The following is a 21,847-nucleotide window of genomic DNA, read 5'->3' as shown; positions in this document are numbered from 1 at the left end:
CTCTATAATCTGACATGTCTTTTAAAAATTTAATCGGAAACCTCATGCGAGAACTCTCATCATGTCGAGAGGGGGTCGGGGAATGAATTTTGTAAGTCAACAAAGCACAAATATTGCATTATAAGTCTTTTAGAAAATGTTTATGATATAAGTAGTGCTAGTTCATTTTAATCTTTATAAATTAATTGCGAGATTATAAAAGATTGTTGTGAAATCATTTTAATCTTTATAAAAACTATTCACTATAATTATTAACTACAAGCAATATAAATCACAATCTTGATTTAGGTTTATAAGGCTCTGTTTGACGCAGCTGCAACTTCCCTACCCCAGAAAGCTGCTACGGGGAAGCTGACTGACTATTTGTTGCAGCTCTGTGAAAATAGCTGTGGGTCAGTTGTTTTTAGAAAAATGACCATTCTACCCCTATTTAGTAAAATTGTTTAAAACATAAATGTGACAACTATATATTTGATAATTCAGAAACAAAAATTCGTTTCAAAACAAAACAAAAATTTAAATACACAACTCACAGTGAGTATCAAGAGTGCAAGAAAAAAATACAAGAAATATTAAATTACATTTAATAAAATGATTAAATTGTTTTTAGCATGCAAACTGTGTATGTCTCGTGCCACAAAGTCCTCCAGTGAAACTGTCAAATCCCGAGTTTGAGAAGAGGAGTGAAGGTTTTAGCAAGGGTGCAAATTTGTCTGTCACATATGCAAGAACTTAAGAACCGTCGGCATGCATTTATCTCTTCCAAGGGTAAGTATGATATGAAAATTTTGAGAAGAAGAGTGAGGATTTTAGCAAGGTTTTATGGGGCTTTTTTTGGTAGCAAGATTTGAGCGTCAAATATAGAGGAAAACAATAATATCGATTTTGAGCAAGATAGTAAAATGTGAATATTAATTTCGGTTAAGAAACAGGAAAGCAATAGTATTCTAAAGAATGAAGATTCAACCATTAGCAAACTCACCTTCCTCAAACGGCTTGATCTCAGCCTCAACTGGATCAATGGTAATATACCACCGGGCTTGGGCCACCTACAACAGCTCAAGTATCTCAACCTGTTCAATGGCACAATTCCTATCTGATTGAGAACAGTAAAGCTTTACAAATCGAGCTTACAATCAATTGGTGAACCAATGTAAAAAAGGAAAACGAAGTGCTCAAAATAGGTAAAAAAGGGAAAACGAAGCACTCGAATCAGCTAGGGGAAGCTGGCGAAGCACCACGGAGAGATCAACGCTTGTAGAGGGTCCGCGGGGGACTTCGCGAGAGGCTAGGGCAGTAGGGCAGAAGAGACGATGGAGCTCGAGGTCGGCTTCGCGAGACGCTTGGGTAGAAGAGTCGAGGGTAGAGATGTGGTTTGAGGGGCAAAGTCGATATTATTCCGTCGAGGACGCGGGCCGCGGGGACGAGCTTTCTGACGAGTTTAGCGTCACCAGCCCGCCACCGCTTCTTTCAAATGGAAAAAAAAATAAAGCGATCCCAAACCGAGCTTAAATCACAATATTTTTTCATGCAAAATGAAAAATGACTCTAATAATAAAAAAATAGCATATAAATTGGGTAGAACTTAGAATAGCTAATAAACGCTAAATTATCCGTGTAATGATCATTACTCATTAGATGAACGTAGATATAACCCCAAAGCAGATGATCTATGAGAAATATGAACACCTAGGATCCTGAGTTTTTTGTATGATCGTCTCTCAGAACATCTTCATCCATATCCGGCAGGAGAAGAAATTCCCTACCAATCCATTTGTCAATATCAAAACCATCATTAAAGTGTGAACCAATATCCCACATCTCAGAAAGTCCAATTTCATCACCTGGAACTACAGGATTGATGCAGAAAATATTGTCCCTCACATCATGCTCAGAATTAAAACTACGACCAGCTTCAAAATCTACATCCCAGAATTCTTCCTTGCAACCAATTTCTTCTACGACATTGACAGCTGATGCAAGGTATTCGGTATGGCATTCCTTATCACCTTGAATTTCTCCTACACTTTTACTATTAATTTTGTCAATCTGCAGCACCGGTTGAGCAGAACACTTGCCTAAAGAAAAAATAGATGCCTTGGCCATTTCTTCTGGTGAAGATACATAGAAGTCAGCTGAACCAAGACTAGCATCTTCCCCTGAAATCATTATATTTTTCCACTTGATAGAAGCATTTTGGTTAAAAGATGGTTCTGTCATTTCAAGTGGCTTATTGGAGCTTCCATCCTTTATCATAAGAACAGGACCACGTTCAACAGACATGGCTTGCAAAAGATGATCAGTTTGTTGTGTTTCTGAACTAGATTCCAAATCTTGAAGAGCAAAAATAGAATCCGGCTCGCAAAAGCTTTGCCTATATTTGACAATTTGCCGTGTTCTCGACTTGTTCATACAATCTTCACTAGGCTGCTCGTACTCGAGAGATGCTTTTGTCGACCTCACAGAAGAAATTTCTCTCAGTTTTTTGGACTGTTTAAGCTGCATCAAAAAAACAGGATTTCGGAGCACCTTGACCCAGAAAGCTATCATTTGTTTTTGTCTCAATTCTGCTGATTGCAACCTACGATTCAGATTATCCATCTCCTTAATGGTCACAAGGTGTTCCTGTTTCATTTTCAAAACCTCTTGCATCAGCATATACTTCTCGCTTCTCAGTTTCTGAAGTTCATCTTCAACTCCCAAAAGCTCCATCCCCATTGAAGAACCTAAAAATGGAACTTTAGGCTGGACGCGAGGTGACCTCCGTCTATTTATATTTCTCAGCAGTGTTCTTTTACCACGTAAGAATTCTTCATTGGCAAACTCCAATCGATCACCATCAATCTTGCGGAAACCCTAAAATGTCTTTGTTAAGTTAACAACAGGTATTGGAAAAGACAGGAGAGGGTTCTACAGTAGAAAAGTAGGCAGAAAGGCACCACTGCAAAACAATAAAAATCCACTAAAAACTAAAGATCTTGAAATAAACTGCAATTTGAATACATGCGCACAAATGAATGGCAATGTGTGTAAATATGAAAATTTAGGTGTGAGATATGTAAATACATAAGTATTGTGTGCTATGTATGTAAATGTCCCAATAAAATAATGCAAAATGTAAATACAGAACAATGAAATAACGCAAAATGTGAACACATTGTTCTGTTTGTATACTGACTCGGCACAGCTGGCAGTATTGAAAAAATCGAGCGTTGTCAAGAAATGAGAAAAGGATCATTATCACGCAGTGTTTATAACATGTACATTTAGCCGTTCAAATTAAATAGATTGTAAAAATGGCATGACTTAGCACGGTGAAGCGAGGACAGAGATGGATTAATACCAGTTATAGTCATAAAAACAATGAAAATTTCAGTAAAAACTGGAAGTATGATGACCTTTATAAAGACCATTTCTAACAAAATGTACGCATTTCAGAAAAAATAAAATCTAAAATCTATATTTATCTGCAATGACAACTACATAAACTATTGCCATCAACTCTGCCTAGCGTAGACCAATGATTTTACAAAGCATTGCATTCTGTCATGAACTCATTTGACAACCTTTTAATTGGTTCGCAGCTGTACTATATCATAAAAACTGCGTTTTCAAACTGATTAGAGATTCATATATCTCCAAATGAACAGTAGGGTTCTGCTACAAAACAAGAAGCAAAGTAATCATTGCTATGAAAAGGTATGAGAAGTGCCAACTTAAAAGAGGTCATAATTTCATGTAGAGATAAGCAGGTCAGCTAGCACACAAAAATAAAAGTTTTTTTTTTGGCTAATACTATATTGCATAATCAATGGTAACTTACATTTTTTTTAAAAAAGGTAACTGGATATTAGCATGATAAATAGTGACTTTAGTTCATTTGCAAGCCAACTCTGAAAAATTCAAGCTTCAGGAAGGGGGAGGAGAAGAATCTCAAAGCAATGGGAGCTAGTTCTTTTCTTCTTTGATGCCCTGATCCCTAAAAAGGAGTATTTCAATGCTCAAGCAGAGTCATTTAGCTATCTGTTAATCCTAATATCATAAGGAATTGAAATAGGTGAGGTGTTTGATTGCAACAGGTAGTTTAAGTTGTATCATGCTTAATGTGTGTATGTGTGTGTGTGTGTGTGTGTGTGTGTGTATAAGAGAGTCAGAGCGAGATAGATCACACAAAATAATATGAAACTTCTGTGCAGGGCAGTAGAAGGTTTCGTTAATCGCAACTAAGCTAAATGCTGACAAGGGTATGAAATAGAGGAAACATCCCAAAAGTAGCATTAAGGCATAGCTAAAGTACCTAGTTATGGTTAAGAAGTAATATGCTGTGTACAAGAAAAGAAAGCCAAACAACAAGTTAAAAAAGGTTAGTTATAACCAAAAGAATAAAATAAAAAAAAGCAAAGTCTTATTAACACAAAAGATATTTAGATAATGAGATTCATTACACAACTGAATACATTCGAGCAATCAAGTTTTTAACATTCTACTTTCTATTCCACCTCTTATTAATATTTTGTCCAGGATCCATTAAATATATGAAAACAAACCAAACAATACACATACTCCCTATCGGCAGGCTTTCAAGCAACATCAATATGATCCCTTGATGTTGCATAATTATAACAAACTAAAATAACTTTTCCCACTCAATGCTTTCTTCATTGGAGCGACAGAGTTCAACCTGACTCTTCAAGAATGTGCATTCTTAGATCCTGAAAGCCTATTTACACCATCATAATTTCACATATTTTGTTCTTTCAGTTTCTTCTAACATGTAATTTTGTCATTTTAATATGCATAAACAATCATTTTTTAAAATAAACTTGGTTAAAATTTGAAGAATACAAACCATATTTACTAATCACTTCCAGATGAAAATCATTATCATACTGCTTTCATTGGCTATCTTTGGCTCAAGCTATATAAAAAAAAAAGAAAAAAAAAAAGTTCATTTTGCTTCGTTCTCAATTAAGCTTTATAACAATTCATGCCTATTGGGTGGGGTGAGAAAAAAACATCAAATGCTGCATTTCTTGCGCACACACGTACACAGATACATAACGTATTTCAACTAGAGTTTGAAAATAAAGTGGCAACCAAGGAGCAGCAAACAAGGAGACAGATAATGATAATGGAGGCGATTACTGGGTGTGATTATTAAAGTTTGAAAAGGAACTTACATTAGAAATGCATGAAGCATACAACTATGGGAGCAAAAAATCTAATAATAGCAATCCAATAACAGTAACAAAAAGAGATGAAAATGAAAGAATCAACAGAATGAGAAAAGCGATGATTTTGGCTGGGAGCAAAAAATCTAATAATAGCAATCCAATAACAGTGACAAAAAGAGATGAAAATGAAGAAATCAACAGAATGAGAAAAGCGATGATTTTGGCTAGAAAGAGAGGAAAACTAATCGCTGTTCAAGATGATTGGCAGTGACTTGACGGAAGAGATGACCTATGGCTATCCAATAAAGAAACTGCCAAAAAGTTAGCAAGCAGAGGGGCTGGACAAGCTATGTGAGCTGCAGTACGGATGGATGTGCATAAACACAATGTTTAAGGAGTGGTAAAGTTGGAGTTAGGAGATCAATGAGATTTGTCAGGTACATGACAATGGGCGACAACATACATGAAGCTAGCAGCCAAGAGAAATGCTGCTATGAGAACTTAGGACAGATGGAAAAAATAATGATGCGGTATAATGCGGTGAGCTAATTTTTCAGATGAATTAGTTTGTATCAGGAAGAAGGTGGTTGTAGCAGTTTTAGAGAAGGAAGAGATATTGTCAGGGTGAAGGAGTTAGGTCTCTCAGCTTAGGTGTCTTGGGAGGAATTTTAAGAAATAGGGAGAGAGAATTAAGATAGAGCAGAGCCGCATGGGATTGCATCTCTGATATGGCGGTAGAAAACGTCAAATGCTAAATTTTTATTTTATGATTGGTCATGATAGAAGAAGCTTGACTATATGTTGCAAAGAGAAGATAACAATAAACGGAAAAAAAAGAAAAAGATATATCCTCAATAAAAAAAAATCAATTCTAATAAAAACGATTGTGTTTCATATATACTAAAGAAAAAGTTGTGAATGGCCGAATTTCCCTGCAGAAAGTTGGGCCACATTTTCAGTCTCCTTTAACAGTTCATTAAAAAAAAGTCTGGAAAACAATATATAAAGACAAAAAATGCAACAAATCTCCCCACATTGGGCTTTTCCAGCAGGATAAATAAATTATCCACTGGATTCCACTGTACAAATAAATTATCTAAATACTAAAAAACTACTCTAAACGCTTCCAAATAAAGTTTTGCCTACCACTCAAATGCAACTAATCAGGACTCCACTATATATGTAATTATCTTGATACTAAAAAAGTACTCGAAACGCTTCCAAATAAAGTTTTACCTATCACTTTTTCTGCGTGAAGATTAATATCAACGATCTATTATGAATTTCATGCCTCAGTAAAAAGAACACTAGGATTTCTTCACCTGCAGAAATAATAGTTTATTTTGCTTTGTTCATTCTCAACAACAGATTTTACCACTTTCTATGTAAGCAGAACAAAATGAAAGAAAACTTTTGAAGTAGAACAGTTTTAGGAATAATATTTCTACGTTCAAAAAAGAGTGATATTATCCTATCTCATAGCATGTTTAAGCCCATTATCAGGTCCCAAAGTAATTGACTGAAACACCTCAAACAAAAACGACTTATCTAATATATCTATCAGGACAGGTTTTATAAGCATGATAAATGAATTATACATTAGCTCCCACTGAACAGATAAATTAAACACAGTACTGTAACAGTCCAGTAAGATGTACAGTAAGAAAAAGCATCAGGGATAAGGGTATGGGCAGACAACTGCGAAGAGAAGAGAACCTGGTATGGGCAAATAAGTGGTTGCATCGTCATAAGTTTTACCACTTACCGGTAAGATCGTATCCATTATCCACAGAGTAATCAACGGCATCAATTTCGTGCATCATGCCATCATCGAGCTACTCATGCAGTCAACAGCGGGACAGACGATGACACTGCCACTGTAGAAGTTACTGGAATCACGCCGTCCACGTTGATTTGAGAAATTACATGAATACACACTTGTTCCATAGCTCATTTATTTGTGTTCAAAACAACCATTCTCACTCTCGTTACATAGCTCATTCACTTGTGTTACAGACAACTATTCTCAATCAAAGTACAAAAAAAAAATTACATATACAGACCGCTTACAACAATACAAGGAGCTAGGAAATACAATTTCATCATACAAAAAACGGATAATAAGAGAGTGATTTAGGGAAGGGAAATAATAATATACATCATCAAAAAGTAAAGACGTCCTCAGCTGCGTCTTCAAAGTATTGGCAATGTTTAGATTCAAAAAAGGAGGGGGAAAAAAAACATTAACAAATGAATAAACCAAAACAGTGAGCTACTAAACAAGCAAATGAATAGCTGCAAATAAATGTTGAAGAACCAGATTGGGGAAACTATTTATGATACCCACATAAGTATTTAGCTGACGAAGAAAGCTCGAGAAATTGCTGTGCTTGAAATGCCGAGGTAGAACTATCCGCGAAAACTCAATCGGATCCCACACCACGAAGCTTTGACCAGCCGGGCTCCAGGAGACGATGCGATCCAGCGATGGGTCATTAACGATCTCGTACGTCTTCGAAAGGAACGGAGTAATCGGAGATCTCAACAGCAATTCCAGAGGCCTTGGAATGTCCACTACTACTCCAGCGCACGAAAATGATTCGGCGGAAGGAGAAAGAATATTGAGTGACTTGTTAGAGACACCCTGCAAGCATTCTAACTTTGGTTCCAGTGTGGGGGATGACGAAGAAGGGGTGACTTGAAATGGCGTCGATTGAGAAGAAGAGGAGGAGGGGGCGGCACAATCAATAAATTGAGAAATGGTGGGATATTGGGTCTCGATCAATCCAGAGGAAGAGCAAAATGAGGAAGCATCAAAGGAGGCAGAAGCGGTGGAAGTAGGAGGAGAGCGAGACAGGGGTGAAGAGCAAGAGGAAGGAAAGGAGGGAGTTTGAACCAGATTAGGCAGCATAGTCTTGCTCGGGTCCATGAATGGGAAAGTCGACGAAAATGAAGCACCGACCAGACCGAGGATTAAAAAAAAAATCTAACAAGCGACCCTTGCGATAGAAATTGTTGCGATATGTGGTTGTTTCAGCTTGGGGTTTATTTATAGGCTTGGATGATAACTGCAGAAAACAACCGCCTTACTGTTTGTTGCCTATGGGAGAAGAAATGAGATATTTTTTAGCGCCATAAAACAGTCATGCCGGAATATCTAAAGTCTAATTTAAAATAAGTATATATATAACCTATATTAAAAGAATAACTAGACACTATTATACTACGAGCCCCAACTATCTCTCATGCGCCTAAGAATTCGAGTACCACACCCTACACTCGGTCCGACCAACTGATCTAAGATGAGACTAAGATATGTATTGATCATAATATATAATTAATGCATAACTAAAGCATAATTTATTCAATAGATTTTTAAGGCAAGTACAATAGTCAAAAACTTTCAATGTCAATTTTTTGGATCACAATTCTAAAATTTTAATCCAGCGATATAAATAAAATCTTGATGGGAGTTTAAATATTGTTATCCAGGCAATTGAATATGTTAAAAACTTCACAAGATTATCTGAGTAATCAATTAGTTTTTGGCTCGTGTGCTTATAGTGAGGATGAGCATCCTAGCCACGGAAACCTAACAAACTCAAATTTCTCAATCCTAATTTCAATAAAGCTTTTAAATATTTAAATGATTTTATATGACAAGAGAATTAAAATAAAGTGTTCGAAGAAGCATTTAAGAATGTTGGTTGGAGTAACAAAAATTTCACTAAAAAAAGTATAATAAATTTTATTTTAAAATAAAAAGGGATTTAAAATGAGGAATACATTATATATTTGAAAAACCTTACAGTTCTATGAGATAATTGACACCAACATTCACGGTTGTCCGACCATCACCCTCATATACCAACACCCAAAATCACCTGATTCTTATATTATGATAGCGACATCACTCGATTGTGATCGCTGAATAACATTTTACATTCAAAATACTTAGAGACAAGTATGTTACGCTAGGAAATCTATCTATACACATATAGTTCATGATTATTAGAGAGCATGCCAACATTAAAGAGGTAGGCATGACAAAACTAAATTCCTTTGTGCCCCTCCTTGACCCCCCTATTGTAAGGCACGGGGTATAAGTTAGTTTGATTCTATAATTTTTTATCAAATAGGCACAAATCTCATGATTAATTGTATCCCAAGTTAGTTAGATACTTATGGATAACTCCTCACCAAGAATGTTTAATCACGATTTAAGGGTTTTACAAAAGAAAGAAAATAGAAAAAAGAAAAATATTTAAGGACTTCTTCTATACAAGGGAGATAAGGAAAGGTTCATATTTGTTATTTGCATATAATCTTCATGAAAAGGTAAAGCTTCATAATCAAATGAGAGGAGATAATGGTAACTTGATTGTCAAGGTTGACCTAGATGTATTTGTGCTAATAGTCTATGAGAAAAAAATAGACCAATGGTGAAAGAGCTTGCTCGACATCAAACCCTGGAATTGCGATTAATAAAATCACCTCCATAAGAGACTAATTTTTTTATGTAAATTATGGAGAACTACTTGAACTGTGGGCAAAATTAGGCCTATTGTTAAGGGATCCTTCCTAAATGCCAACTTGCATAGGAAGGGTTTAACAAGGTTGTTGTTAAGACTTACACCATTAACTTAGGGTACCCTTCTAATTTCTCTTAAATTCATTAAAATCTATGAGCCTATGATTCAATTTAATGAACAAATAAGATGACTAGAAGGAGGTATATTCATTTTGAGGAATGACACCAAGAATGTTGTAAGCCTAGATCTACATTTTGAAGTGATAGAAGCCATGCAATAAATATGCATCTTCTAGATTATTGCCGACAAGGTAAGAACATGTGTTTCTTGATGATATAGACCAATAGGATTCCACCGTTCATTCCCATTTTTGTTTTCCCTGAAATGGCTTTCTCGACATCCATGCCTTTTCATACCCCCCTTTCTAGTTCATCTTAGCTTAGAGAAAAAAAGGAAGAAAGAAAAGAGTGAAGGTGGAAAAAATTAAGAAGAAAAAAATAGCTGTGAAGATATTTGTATAGAGAAATTCTTGCAACAAAAATTAAACGATAGCAGTTCAAAGTAAATCAGAGCTTACTCAACTTATAAAAATTTATAAGGAGTCCCTATAGTAAATACTTAGAAAAAATCATATTTTTTTTATCTGTGTTCAAAGAGACCTCCTAGAATGACATATCCTCGTGGTCAATTACATCATGAAAAATACTTAGAAAAACTCATGATAAAGGGAGTTATGTTAGCATAAGTCCTGAAAGATAGGTAACGAAGGAGATTTTTGGCGGTCCCAATAGAGAAATTCATCTAACTGTTAAATCAGAACTAGGCCACCAAACAAAGTGTGAATCATTGTATCCTGGTGGGTTTTAATAATTGAGTTGAGAGGGCTTATGGTACTCACCTATAAAAGACTTGATAAGGGAAATGACTGTGCTCATAGAGGTAGATCAATAGGTAGGTCAGAGAAAAATCTTGAAAGGTAGAGATAGCCTTGCAGGGGCTTCATAGACCCTCCTCCGAGACTATTGGGACCCTAAATCTACTAAACTATGAAGTTCGTCGACCTAACCCAACTAGGGATCAATTAGTCTGCAACCTGTGTAATGCACATCGAAGCAATCCAATAAATCTAATGTCAAAGGAAAAAATAAATTTTGAAGCTCTTATAACTCTATCTATACCAAAGTGGTAGAATATGGATTATACTCCAAAGGTATGGAAAAAAAAACCTACACAAGAAAGAAGAAAGAACAAATAACTTAGCTACAAAGCTAAACCACCTTATGAAGGGCTTATAATGTCGTATGGATCGAGAAAGCCTCAACACCCTATGTCGTACTAGACTACCACCTAATCATATAAAATGTATGTTGAGCTAGTCAAGTTGAAAAGTATAGTACTTTTTTTGGGATATGTAGTATGTAAGAAATTGTCTAAGACATCTTAATCATGTAGGCCTAATTAATATGCAAGGGGATATATCCATGCATTTTCAAATCATTTTAAAACTAGCCCAAAGGCCATGCAGAAAAGAAAAGAAAGGAAATAAGAATACAAATAATAAATTATTAAATTTTTAATCCTGAATTTTTATTAAGATAAATCTTTTAAGATTAAATTTTATAACAAAAGCTTTTTTTCTAAAGATCCTAATGTTAATTGTATCAAGACAAATAATAAACATAATAAAGAGTGAACACATATAAGGTGCAATAATGAACACACTCAATAAAAAAAAAAAAATCATAGGCCGGTTACCACTCAATCGACATCGTATTCCAAAAAAAATAAAATGATGGTCAGGCTGTGCATATACATACCTAATTTTAGAATCATACAAAAAATATATAATGTAAAATAAAAGATAGAGGTATGAGCAAACAACTCTAACTCCTCTCCACGTGGTCCTTACTCCGATCTTTTGGACTGGGGCTCTTACCTTATTTCCAGTATTGACTCTTTTAAGGGAATCTAAAAGTCATAGGAAAAAAGTAAGAAAAAGAGACATGATCTACAAAATAGATGTTAGCATGAGCTATCTCATTCATCTTATAGAAGGTTGTATCTAATTGGAAGAGAGCTACGCAATAACTACAAATAAATTGTTAAATTAAATCATTAAGCTCATCCCTATTGAATATAGTACCCTACAAGGAAAATCTTCCTTAGCATGCTAATACACAAGTCACAAACTCAATGATTTATGCAAAAAAGCACATAAAGTCTACAACAACCAACACACACCAAAGAATAATAGTTGTGTATGAAAATCTCTAATTACGCCCTAGCCCTATTTCTAAATAAGAACTATAAGGTGTTACTTGCACATACATCTACATGTCAGTTGTGTAGTGTGGGGAAAAGGGTGTTCTTATAGGTTTTTAAAAGTATCACAAAGCTTACCTTATCCCAAGCATCTAAATGAATTAACACTCATTTAAACAAGCGATGATTGTTTGCTCCGGCTTATGCTTGCAACAATCCTACAAGATCTGGTAATAATAGAATAACTCATATTACTCATCCAAATGTGCAAAGGAATAATGATTGTTTTATTTTTATCACTTTAAGTAATATTAAGAGTCATTCGAGTACTGTTAGTGAAATATTGACTCAGGGACCAAGATCTTCATAGTGCAAATAAAAACAGGGGCTTAGAAAAGTATAACCTAACGTGTTTAGTACCAGACATAAGAAATGCATAAAGCATATCATGAAAAGATTGTGCCTTAGGGAACAAACCTCAAAGACACTTATAGTAGATCGAAACTCCTTATACGAAGATAAAATCAAGAGTACATACAAAATACATAATCAAGAGCTTTAAGAGAATGAACCCCAAAGCTCTAACTCAAGTTTCATATGTCATAAAAATGATAAAAAAGGAATGTATACAAATGTAGATCAACATGAAAGAAACACATGTGCAATGAAATTCATGCTTATGAATGCATAAATCACTTCTTCTACCATCATAAAGAGGAAAATATGATGTCATGAATATGACTTCATAGAGCAATCTCTTGGATCTAGAAGTAAAAAAAGACGTGACATCATAACACCAATGAATGGTATTTAGACATCAACCCCTTTTATATCTAGAGAGAGGAAGGGATGTGCTAAAACACAATGTAACCTAAACCGAGTCAATGACATAACTTGAATACTATCTTACATGCCTCATATAGATCCTATGAAAATGGTGGAAAATGGAAGATAAATGGATGCCTAGTTGGGCTAAAATATGTCATAATTTATATAAGCTCTGTCAATCAGTTGGTCAAGTCTTAAACCTATCCATATAAAAAGGTGTAACCACAGTTTGAGAAGGCAAGTTCATGTGTTGATGATCAATAAAGATTGGGGACCCAAGCATTTGGAACCACTAACCTCCACCTAAAGTCATGTTCATATGCTAAAAAGATCATCACTCATATGGAAGGGTGTTCCAATGAATGAAAAGAGAAAACCACATAAACTTTCAATGTCAATTTTTTGGATCACAATTCTAAAATTTTAATCTAGCAATATAAATAAAATCTTGATAGGAATTTAAATATTGTTATACAGGCAATTGAATATGTTAAAAACTTCACAAGATTATCTGAGTAATCAATTAGTTTTTGGCTCATGTGCTTATAGTGAGGGTGAGCATCCCAACAAGGGAAACTTAACAAACTCAAATTTCTCAATTCTAATTTCAATAAAGCTTTTAAATATTTAAATGACCTGATATGGTAAGAGAATTAAAATAAAGTGTTCAAAGAAGCATTTGAGAATATTGGTTGGAGTAACAAAAATTTTCACTTAAAAAAACATAATAAATTTTATTTTAAAATAAAACAGATTTAAAATAAGGATTTAAAATGAGGAATACATTATATTTTTTAAAAATCTTAGAGTTCTATGGGATAATTTACACTTATATTCACCTTTGCCCAACAATCATCCTCAGATACCAAAATCCAAAATCACCTGATTCTATCTTATGATAGCGACATCACTCAATTGTGATCACTTAATAACATTTTACATTCAAAATACTTATTGAAAAGTATGGTACTCTAAAAAATCCATCTAAACACATATAGTTCATGATTATTAGAGAGCATGCCAACATTAAAGAGATTGGCATGACAAAATTAAATTCCTTTGTGCCCCTCCTTGACCCCCTTATTGTAAAGCACGTACAAGTTATTTTGATTCTATAATTTTGTATCAAATAGGCACAACTCTCATGCTTAATTGTATCCCAAGTTTGATACTTATGGATAACTCCTCACCAAGAATGTTTAGTCACGATTTAAGGGTCTTACAAAAGAAAGAAAAAGGAAAAAAGAAAAATATTTAAGGACTTCTTCTATACAAGGGAGATAAGGAAAGGTTCATATTTGTTATTTGAATATAATCTTCATGAAAAGATAAAGCATCATAATCAAATGAGAGAAGATAATGGTAACTTGATTGTCAAGGGTGACCTAGATGTATTTGTGCTAATAATCTATGAGAAAAAAAATGACCAATGGTGAGAGAGCTTGCTCGACATCAAACCTTGGAAATGCGATTAATAAAATCACCTCTATAAGAGACTAATTTTTTTATGTAAAAAAATGGAGAACTACTTGACTGTGGGCAACATTAGGCCTATTGTTAAGGGATCCTTCCAAAAATGCCTACTTACATAGGAAGGGTTTAACAAGGTTGTTGTTAAGACTTGCACCAATATCTTAGGGTACCCTTCTAATTTCTCTTAAGTTCATTCAAATATATGAGCCTATGTTTCAATTTAATGAACAAATAAGATGACTAGAGGGAGGTATATTCATTTTAAGGGTCACTAGAATGACACCAAGAATGTGGTAAGCCTAAATCTACATTTTGAAGTGATAGAAGCCATGCAATATATATGCATCTTCTAGATTCTTGCAGACAAGGTAAGAAAATGTGTTTCTTAATGGTATAGACCAATAGGATTCCACTATTCATGCCCATCTATTTTATGCACCAAAATTGCTTTCTCGACATCCATCCCTATTCATACCCCCCTTTCTAGTTCATCTTAGCTTAGAGAAAAAAAAAGAAGAAAGAAAAGAGTGAGGGTGGACAAAAACTAAGGAGAAAAAAAGATAGTTGCAAAGATATTTATATAGAGAAATCCTTGCAACAAAGATTAAAGAATAACAATTTAAAGTAAATCAGAGCTTACTCAACCTATAAAAATATATAAGGAGTCCCTATAGAAAAAACTTTCATAACAAATAAGAATATAAATTCAAATTTATTTGATGTGGCTTCAAAGAGACCTCCTAGAATGACATATCCTCGTGGACAATTACATCATGAAAAATACTTAGAAAACTCATGATAAAGGGTTTTCATAATTGAGCTGAGAGGTCCTATGGTACTCACATATAAAAGACTTGATAAGGGAAATGACTGTGCTCATAGAGGTAGATCAACAGGTAGGTTGGAGAAAAACCATGAAAGGTAGAGATAGCCTTATAAGGGCTTCATAGACCCTCCTTCGAGACTATTGGGACCCTAAATCTACTAAACTATGAAGTTAATCGACCTGACCAAGCTGGGGGATCACTTAGTCTGCAACCTGTGTAATCCACATTGAAGCAATCCAGTAAATCCAATGTCAAAGGAAAAATATTTTTTTGAAGCTCTTATGACGCTATCTATACCAACATGTTAGAATGTGGATTATACTTGCCAAAGGTATGGACAAAAAACTTACACAAAAAAAAACAAGGAAGAACAAATAACTTAGCTACAAAACTAAACCACCTTATGAAGGGCTTATAATGTTGTATGGACCGGGAAAGCCTCAACACCCTATGTCATACTAGACTGCCACCTAATCATATTAAATGTATATTGGGCAAGTCAGGCTGAAAAACATTGTACTTTTCTTGGGATATGTAGTATGTAAACAATTTTTTAAGACATCCTAATCATGTAAGTCTAATTAATATGCAAGGGGATATATTCGTGCATTTTAAAATCATTTTAAAACTAACTCAAAGGCCATGCAGAAAAGTAAAAAGTAAATAAGAATACAGATTTTAAAATTTTAAATTTTAATCCTAATTTTATAAGATAAATCTTTTATGATTAAATTTTATAACAAAAGATTTTATTCTAAAAAGCTAATGTTGATTGTATTAAAACAAATAACAAACATAATAAAGGGTGAACACATAAAAGGTGTAATAAAGAACACACTCAATATAAAAGAATAAATCATAGGTTGGTTACCACTCAATCGACATCATATTCCAGAAAAGGCAAAATGATGGTCAGACTCTGCATATACATACCTTATTTTAGAACCATACAACAAATATATAATGTAAATAAAAGTTAGAAGTATGACCAAACAACTCTAGCTCCTCTCTACATGGTCCTTACTCTGATTCTTGGGACTCGGGCTCCTACCTTATTTCCAGTATAGACTCTTTTAAGGGAATCTAAAAGTTAGGAAAAAGTAAGAAAAAAAGAAATGATCTACAAAATAGAGGTTAGCACGGGCTATCTAATGCATCATATAGAAGGTTGTATCTTATTGGAGGAGAGCTAAACAACAAATGTAAATAAAATGTTAATTTAAATCATTAAGCTCATCCCTATTGGATACAGTACTCTATAGAGAAAATCTTCCCTAGCATGCTAATGCGCAAGTCACAAACTCAATATAGTATGCAAAAAAGCACATAAAGTCTACAACAACCAACCCCCTAGCCCTATTGATACACCAAAATAGTGTGTTATTTTAAGTATAAATTTTATGCTTATTTTTGGTGATATTGCGCTTTAAAGAAGGGTATTTTCATGTTTCTTTAAAGAAGGGTATTTTCATGTCGCTTTAAAGAAGGGTATTTTCATGTTTTTTGTTGCACGTATATCAATTTTAGGCATTTGGAGCAAAAGTAGTAAAAAAAGAGGAAAAATGTGTTTCAAACGCCCCATAGAGTGATTCAATGTATCTAGACACTTTGGAAGGCTCTTTAATGAAGGGATATGTCTCTTGAATGAATGGACTTATCTTTTGGAATTCAAAAGGTGTGGCTTTTAGGGAAAATTTGGGAGGGAATTTTAAATTCTTTTTTAGAGGAGGCAACCCCTAATTAAAAAGAGAGGGAGTCCAGGGTTGTGAGAGAGGCGTGAGAGAGAAAAGAGAGGCGAGAGAGAGAGTTTTGGTGGAGGTGTGAGATAGAGTGAGAGACTTCAAAATTTTCTTCTGAGGGTTGTAAGAGGAGAGGGATAGTGAGAGAATTCTTCTTTATTATATTTCTAAGAGAGAATTGAGAGTGCTTGTAAAGAGGTAAAGTACTTAAAAGGAACTTCTAGGGATTTGCTTGGGAAGGAGTGGATAAGTTGTGTCTTTTGGTGTCTTTTGTTTCTTTGTTTTGTAAATTTATTTTTATATATGAAATTCATGTTTTGTTGTTTCCTTCTCATGAATTCTGAGTAGTCTTCTTTATCCTTCTTCTTACTCTGAGATATGATTTTGTGAAAAATTGATTTTATTTAATACAATTTTAAATGCCAATAATTTGTGATGATTTGAACTCCGATCTTCATTTACTTTTTGATCTGGTCAATTGAAATGTTAAAATATGTTGAGAAACATATGATCCGAAAGAGCTATGATTTCTACAACATGGTGAGAGTCACATTCAATTTCATGGGTGAGAATATAATCTATGGGGTTGAGTGCAAAAAAAATAGGAAAATATACTTTGTTGGATGCATAATTCGGGATTTTAAGGTGACAGATTAAAATCCCAAATTTGGTCCAGTTGATTGGAAACTAATGCGAGATTGTTAGCCCTCAGTTGAGGAAGAAATGAGATCTTTGGAGTGGTAGTGGGTATCCTCCCAGCCTAACCACAGAATTAGGGACAAAACTCTCGATTAGTCAATGTCTTTTATGCACTTGGAATATATTAAAGAATAGGATTATATATATATATAGGTGGCAGGATCTGGATTTGCTCTGCTAGGGTTTGGATACTGATGGCTCTTCTTTGCGGAGCCGTGGAGCTTGGTGGATGAGTTTGTTCCTGTTTCAAGAAGTTTCTCTGGTTTGGTGGGAAGTTTGGGTGCTCCTGTTTGATTAGGAGTTTCCCGGGCCTCACCTTTTTGATTTCTTGCTACTGTTCTATTGCTTGCTGGATAAACTTGTTGACAGTTTACTATTCCATTGCTTTTATAGCTTGGTGAACTGAGTTTGGCCTTTTGCTGTTTTTCATTTGACCTTTGTTTGGGTTCCTTTCTCTTGTTGGTTTGGAACCCTGGTTCTTTCTGGCTTTTTCTTTTGCATTGATTTCTCAAGCTGTTTTGTCAGCTTGCTACTCTTTGGTTTTCTTTTGGCCTTTTCAATGGCTTGTCCCATTGATGTGGAGACCAATGCACAATGGACTAAGGTTACCTTTGCTGATGTAGTTGGAAGTGGGATTGATGTTCCAAAGTCCTTTGAACACTTAGTGTTTCCACAAAACTTACATGATGCTGCTGCAAGCAGGGGAGTTTGCCCTTATGTCAATCCCTTAGGGATAAAGGAGGGGGAACCTGCCATCATTTTCTCTACACAAGAAATTCAAGACCTAAATGCTTCTATCAAATTTACTTTAATGGGAAAATTTTGATATGAACATCCTAAGATGGATTGTAAGAAAATACTTTGATGAGTTAAATTTGAATGGATCATGGAGGCTAGGTTTATTAGATGGAAGACATCTGTTAATGACATTATTCAATGAGGAAGACTATGCAAAAGTTTTTGCTAAGCAGACTTTGATTATTAATGGAGCTCATATGAAACTGATGAAGTGGACACTTGAGTTTAATCCTAATAAGGAACCCCCAATTGTTCCTATATGGTTTAAATTCCCCAATCTCCCCATACAATACTACCATCAAAATGTACTCTTTAGCATCAGTAGAGTTCTTGGATGCCCTCTGAAAGTTGATGCCCCAACTTATAATATGGTAAGGCCTGCAGGAGCTAGATTCATTGTAGAAAGGGATATAAAACTCCCTGATATTGGGAGAGTTTTGATTGGCACTGAAGATGAGGGGTTTTGGCAAAGGATTGTGGTGGAGCAAAAACCCATTTATTGTCCACATTGTAGAATGTTTGGACACAATTTGGAAAAGTGCTACAGACTTCATCCAGCTTCTAGAAAGAAGACTTCAGTGGACAAGGCTACTGCATCTAAGCAATTAGACTTAGTAGAAAAGGATGGGTAAGAGGGTCTGGTGTTGATGTAACTTCAGATTTAAATGCTAATGTTACTCCCATTATGACTATCCTGCCTAATACTACAGTGATAGTTCAGATGCATAATAATGATAAGGATTCTTCTGTAGGAAAAAGACTGATGGAGAATGATATCATAGATGACAACTTATTAGCTATTAATCCACACAAAATTGATGATCCAACACTCAATATTCTAACAGATGTGTTAACAGATGAATGGCAAGTTCAAAAAAGCAATAAGAAAAAGAAAGGCAGGTTGGAGGTTAAACAGCCTGTGGATGGACCTTCCACTGTCCATGTGGAACACCATCCTAGGACTAGGGGGAAGGGAAGGACCTTTTCTCAATGATTAACGTTTTATGTTGGAATATAAGAGGAGTGGCTCACCCCTCCTCTTTAAAGAGATTGAAATATCTCACTAGAACTCATAAGATTTGGTGCTTTGCAATACTTGAGCCCATGGTTACAAAATATCCTCAAAATTTTACAAAAAAGTTTGCTAAATTCACTTACTATGCCAATTCTAATAATAAAATCTGGCTCTTTATCAGATCTGAAATTTAGTGCACTGTGCTACTTGGTCACCCACAATTTATTCATATCCAATTTTCTATTAAAGCACAGGTGGGATATGCTACTTTTATTTATGCCAGCTGTTTTGCTAGCCATCAACAGACTTTGTGGCAAGATCTGTTACAACTGGGACAATCTATAAATTCCTTTTAGATATTGGGTGGGGACTTTAATTGTATTACTCCCCCCACTGAAAAAAGAGGGGGTAATTCCCCTTTGCCTTCTGCAATGGCCAGGTTCAACAATTTCATCCATACTACTGGCCTGTTTGATCTAGGCTTTCAAGGGCCTAAATTCACTTGGAGGAGGGTACTCTGTGAAAAATATTGGACAAATTACTTGGTAATTCCCTTTGGTTTCAAACTTTTCCATATACTATTGTCACACACCTTGATATGGCTGGTTCAGACCATAGACCAATTCTTTTCTCTATACAGAACTCTGTAAGACCTGCTAGCACTCCCTTCAGATTTCAAAATATGTCGACCTTACATCCAGAGTTTCTTCATGAAATTGAAAAAAAAGGGATTCTGAAAATGAGGACAATCCTTGGATTAGGCTGTGTAAACTATAAAAGAAAATGGCCTTACATGTTAGAAGATGGAATTGGGAAAGGTTTGGCAATGTTAATGATAATCTTGATGTTTCTCAAGAAGAAGTTTACAGAAAGTTTACAGACTAGAAGAGGGACTTCAAATGGGTCTAAATACTGAATTTGAAGTGCACCAAGCCAATGAGAGACTTCTTACAGAAATTAACTAACATGAGATTTTTCTAAAGCAGAAGGCAACTATCTCAAAGTTTATTGATGGTGACAGAAATACTAGATTTTATCATGCTGTTGACCTCATTTTTGGTTGAGGTTTAGTTTTTCCTCTTTAGTAGCCTAGGGTCTAGTCATAGGACTTTTCCTGTTGACTATTCCTCAAAAACTAGACATGAAAACCTCACCATTAGAAATTCTACCCTCTTCTCCACTCAACCTGGAGTTCCACATGTTGCTCTCTACCTCTAAATACTTAGTAGGTGGGGTCACTGTGGGGGAAACTCAAGATGAGTCACCCTTAGGATTGTTGGACCTTAGGATTGACCTTGGGTGTTGGTCTGGAGCTAAGGCACTCACTACACTTATCTGTACCCACAATCACTCACAACCCTGAACTTAAATTTCTAGCCTAGAGCCCTTGATCTTTTGGGATACTCATGTAGATGGTCCCCTAAACCTGCTAGCCCTAAGGTTATGATTTAGCTAAAGACCACTATGTAGAGGACCCAAAATGGGGTTTCCTTTGGTTCATGGCTTATTGGTGATGATTGGTACCTCAACTCTACCAAAATACCCATCTTGGCCTTTTACACCTAAAACACCCCCTAATTACCAAAATGCCCCTCTTGGGCTCAAAATTCCAAAAAATTCAAAAATTCTTAAAAAATTCCAATAAATCCCAAATATTCTCAATTTCATTTCTCTCAATTACCACATGACCCAATTTGACCAATTTGACGATCTTTAAGCAAAATCCCCGAATTGCCCTTTAAAGACCCAAATTTCCCAAAATCCAACTCAAATGTCCACCAATTTGATCTCAATTGACAAATTAACTTTTGATATGACCAAAATAAACCAAATCCAATCTAAATTGGTCCATGATTTGAGCCCAATTTTGATTTGGATCAAAACCCCAATTTTGACCATATGACTTGATCTCACCAAATTGAACCCATGGCCTAGTCAATTGGCCTCAATTGATGTTGAAAAATCTTGATAACATTCTTATACATCAAAATAAACCATCAATTGGCCTTGGTGAAGCCTCAAATTCATTTTATTTAGGCCTAAATCCAAAATTCCCAAATTTTGCCCCAATTTGGCTAAGTCCCTAACTTTCATCGAATTGATTGCTTTAACCTCCAAATTGGCATTCAATTCATGTTGAAAACTCTTCATGAGGTCCTTATTGACCATTTACAACAATTAATTTGGACTTAGCCCAAGGCTAACCCAAGCTAGACCCAAGCCTAGCCCAACATGACCAAATTAATTAAAGTTCAAAATTCTCTCAAATTGACCCTCCATTTGGACTCAAAACCCCTTACATCCTTCACCAAAGTTGTTCCTTATGATCATATACACCAAATGAAACAATAAATTGGGCTAATTTACATAGCTAGCCTAACTCAAACCTAAGTTTTGGTCATTTGCACCCACTTGGACCCATGCACTAAATGTGACCTAACCACCCTAAGGCCACCAAATTAACTCCACCACAACCATTAGTTGGACTTAATGACCAGTC

At 35.1% G+C, this 21,847-nt stretch overlaps 1 protein-coding gene across 1 annotated transcript; it reads right to left on the bottom strand.

The window, feature by feature from the left end:
* Nucleotides 1–588: 588 nt before the first annotated feature.
* Nucleotides 589–8,182, bottom strand: LOC110031431 (heat stress transcription factor A-3-like). The gene is made up of 3 exons (XM_020734618.1): nucleotides 7,522–8,182; nucleotides 1,632–2,856; nucleotides 589–1,073 (listed from the first exon to the last, which is right to left on the bottom strand). The coding sequence occupies exons 1-2, from the start codon at nucleotides 8,101–8,103 to the stop codon at nucleotides 1,690–1,692; spliced, it is 1,749 nt and encodes a 582-aa protein (XP_020590277.1). The 5' UTR covers nucleotides 8,104–8,182; the 3' UTR covers nucleotides 589–1,073; nucleotides 1,632–1,689.
* Between the last annotated feature and the right edge of the window lie 13,665 nt (nucleotides 8,183–21,847).

This window comes from Phalaenopsis equestris, unplaced genomic scaffold, assembly GCF_001263595.1.
Source record: "Phalaenopsis equestris unplaced genomic scaffold, ASM126359v1 Scaffold000814, whole genome shotgun sequence".
Classification (NCBI taxonomy): Eukaryota; Viridiplantae; Streptophyta; class Magnoliopsida; order Asparagales; family Orchidaceae; genus Phalaenopsis; species Phalaenopsis equestris.
The sequence above is the reverse complement of the archived record's forward strand: the minus strand, read 5'-3'. Positions and strand labels throughout refer to the sequence as shown.

Coding starts and splice junctions, on each gene's coding strand:
- LOC110031431 (XM_020734618.1), bottom strand. CDS start 8,103: ATGGACCCGAGCAAGACTATGCTGCCTAATCTGGTTCAAACTCCCTCC. Junction 2,857..7,521: donor TTCGTCAGCTAAATACTTAT/GTGGGTATCATA, acceptor AAGACATTTTAG/GGTTTCCGCAAGATTGATGG.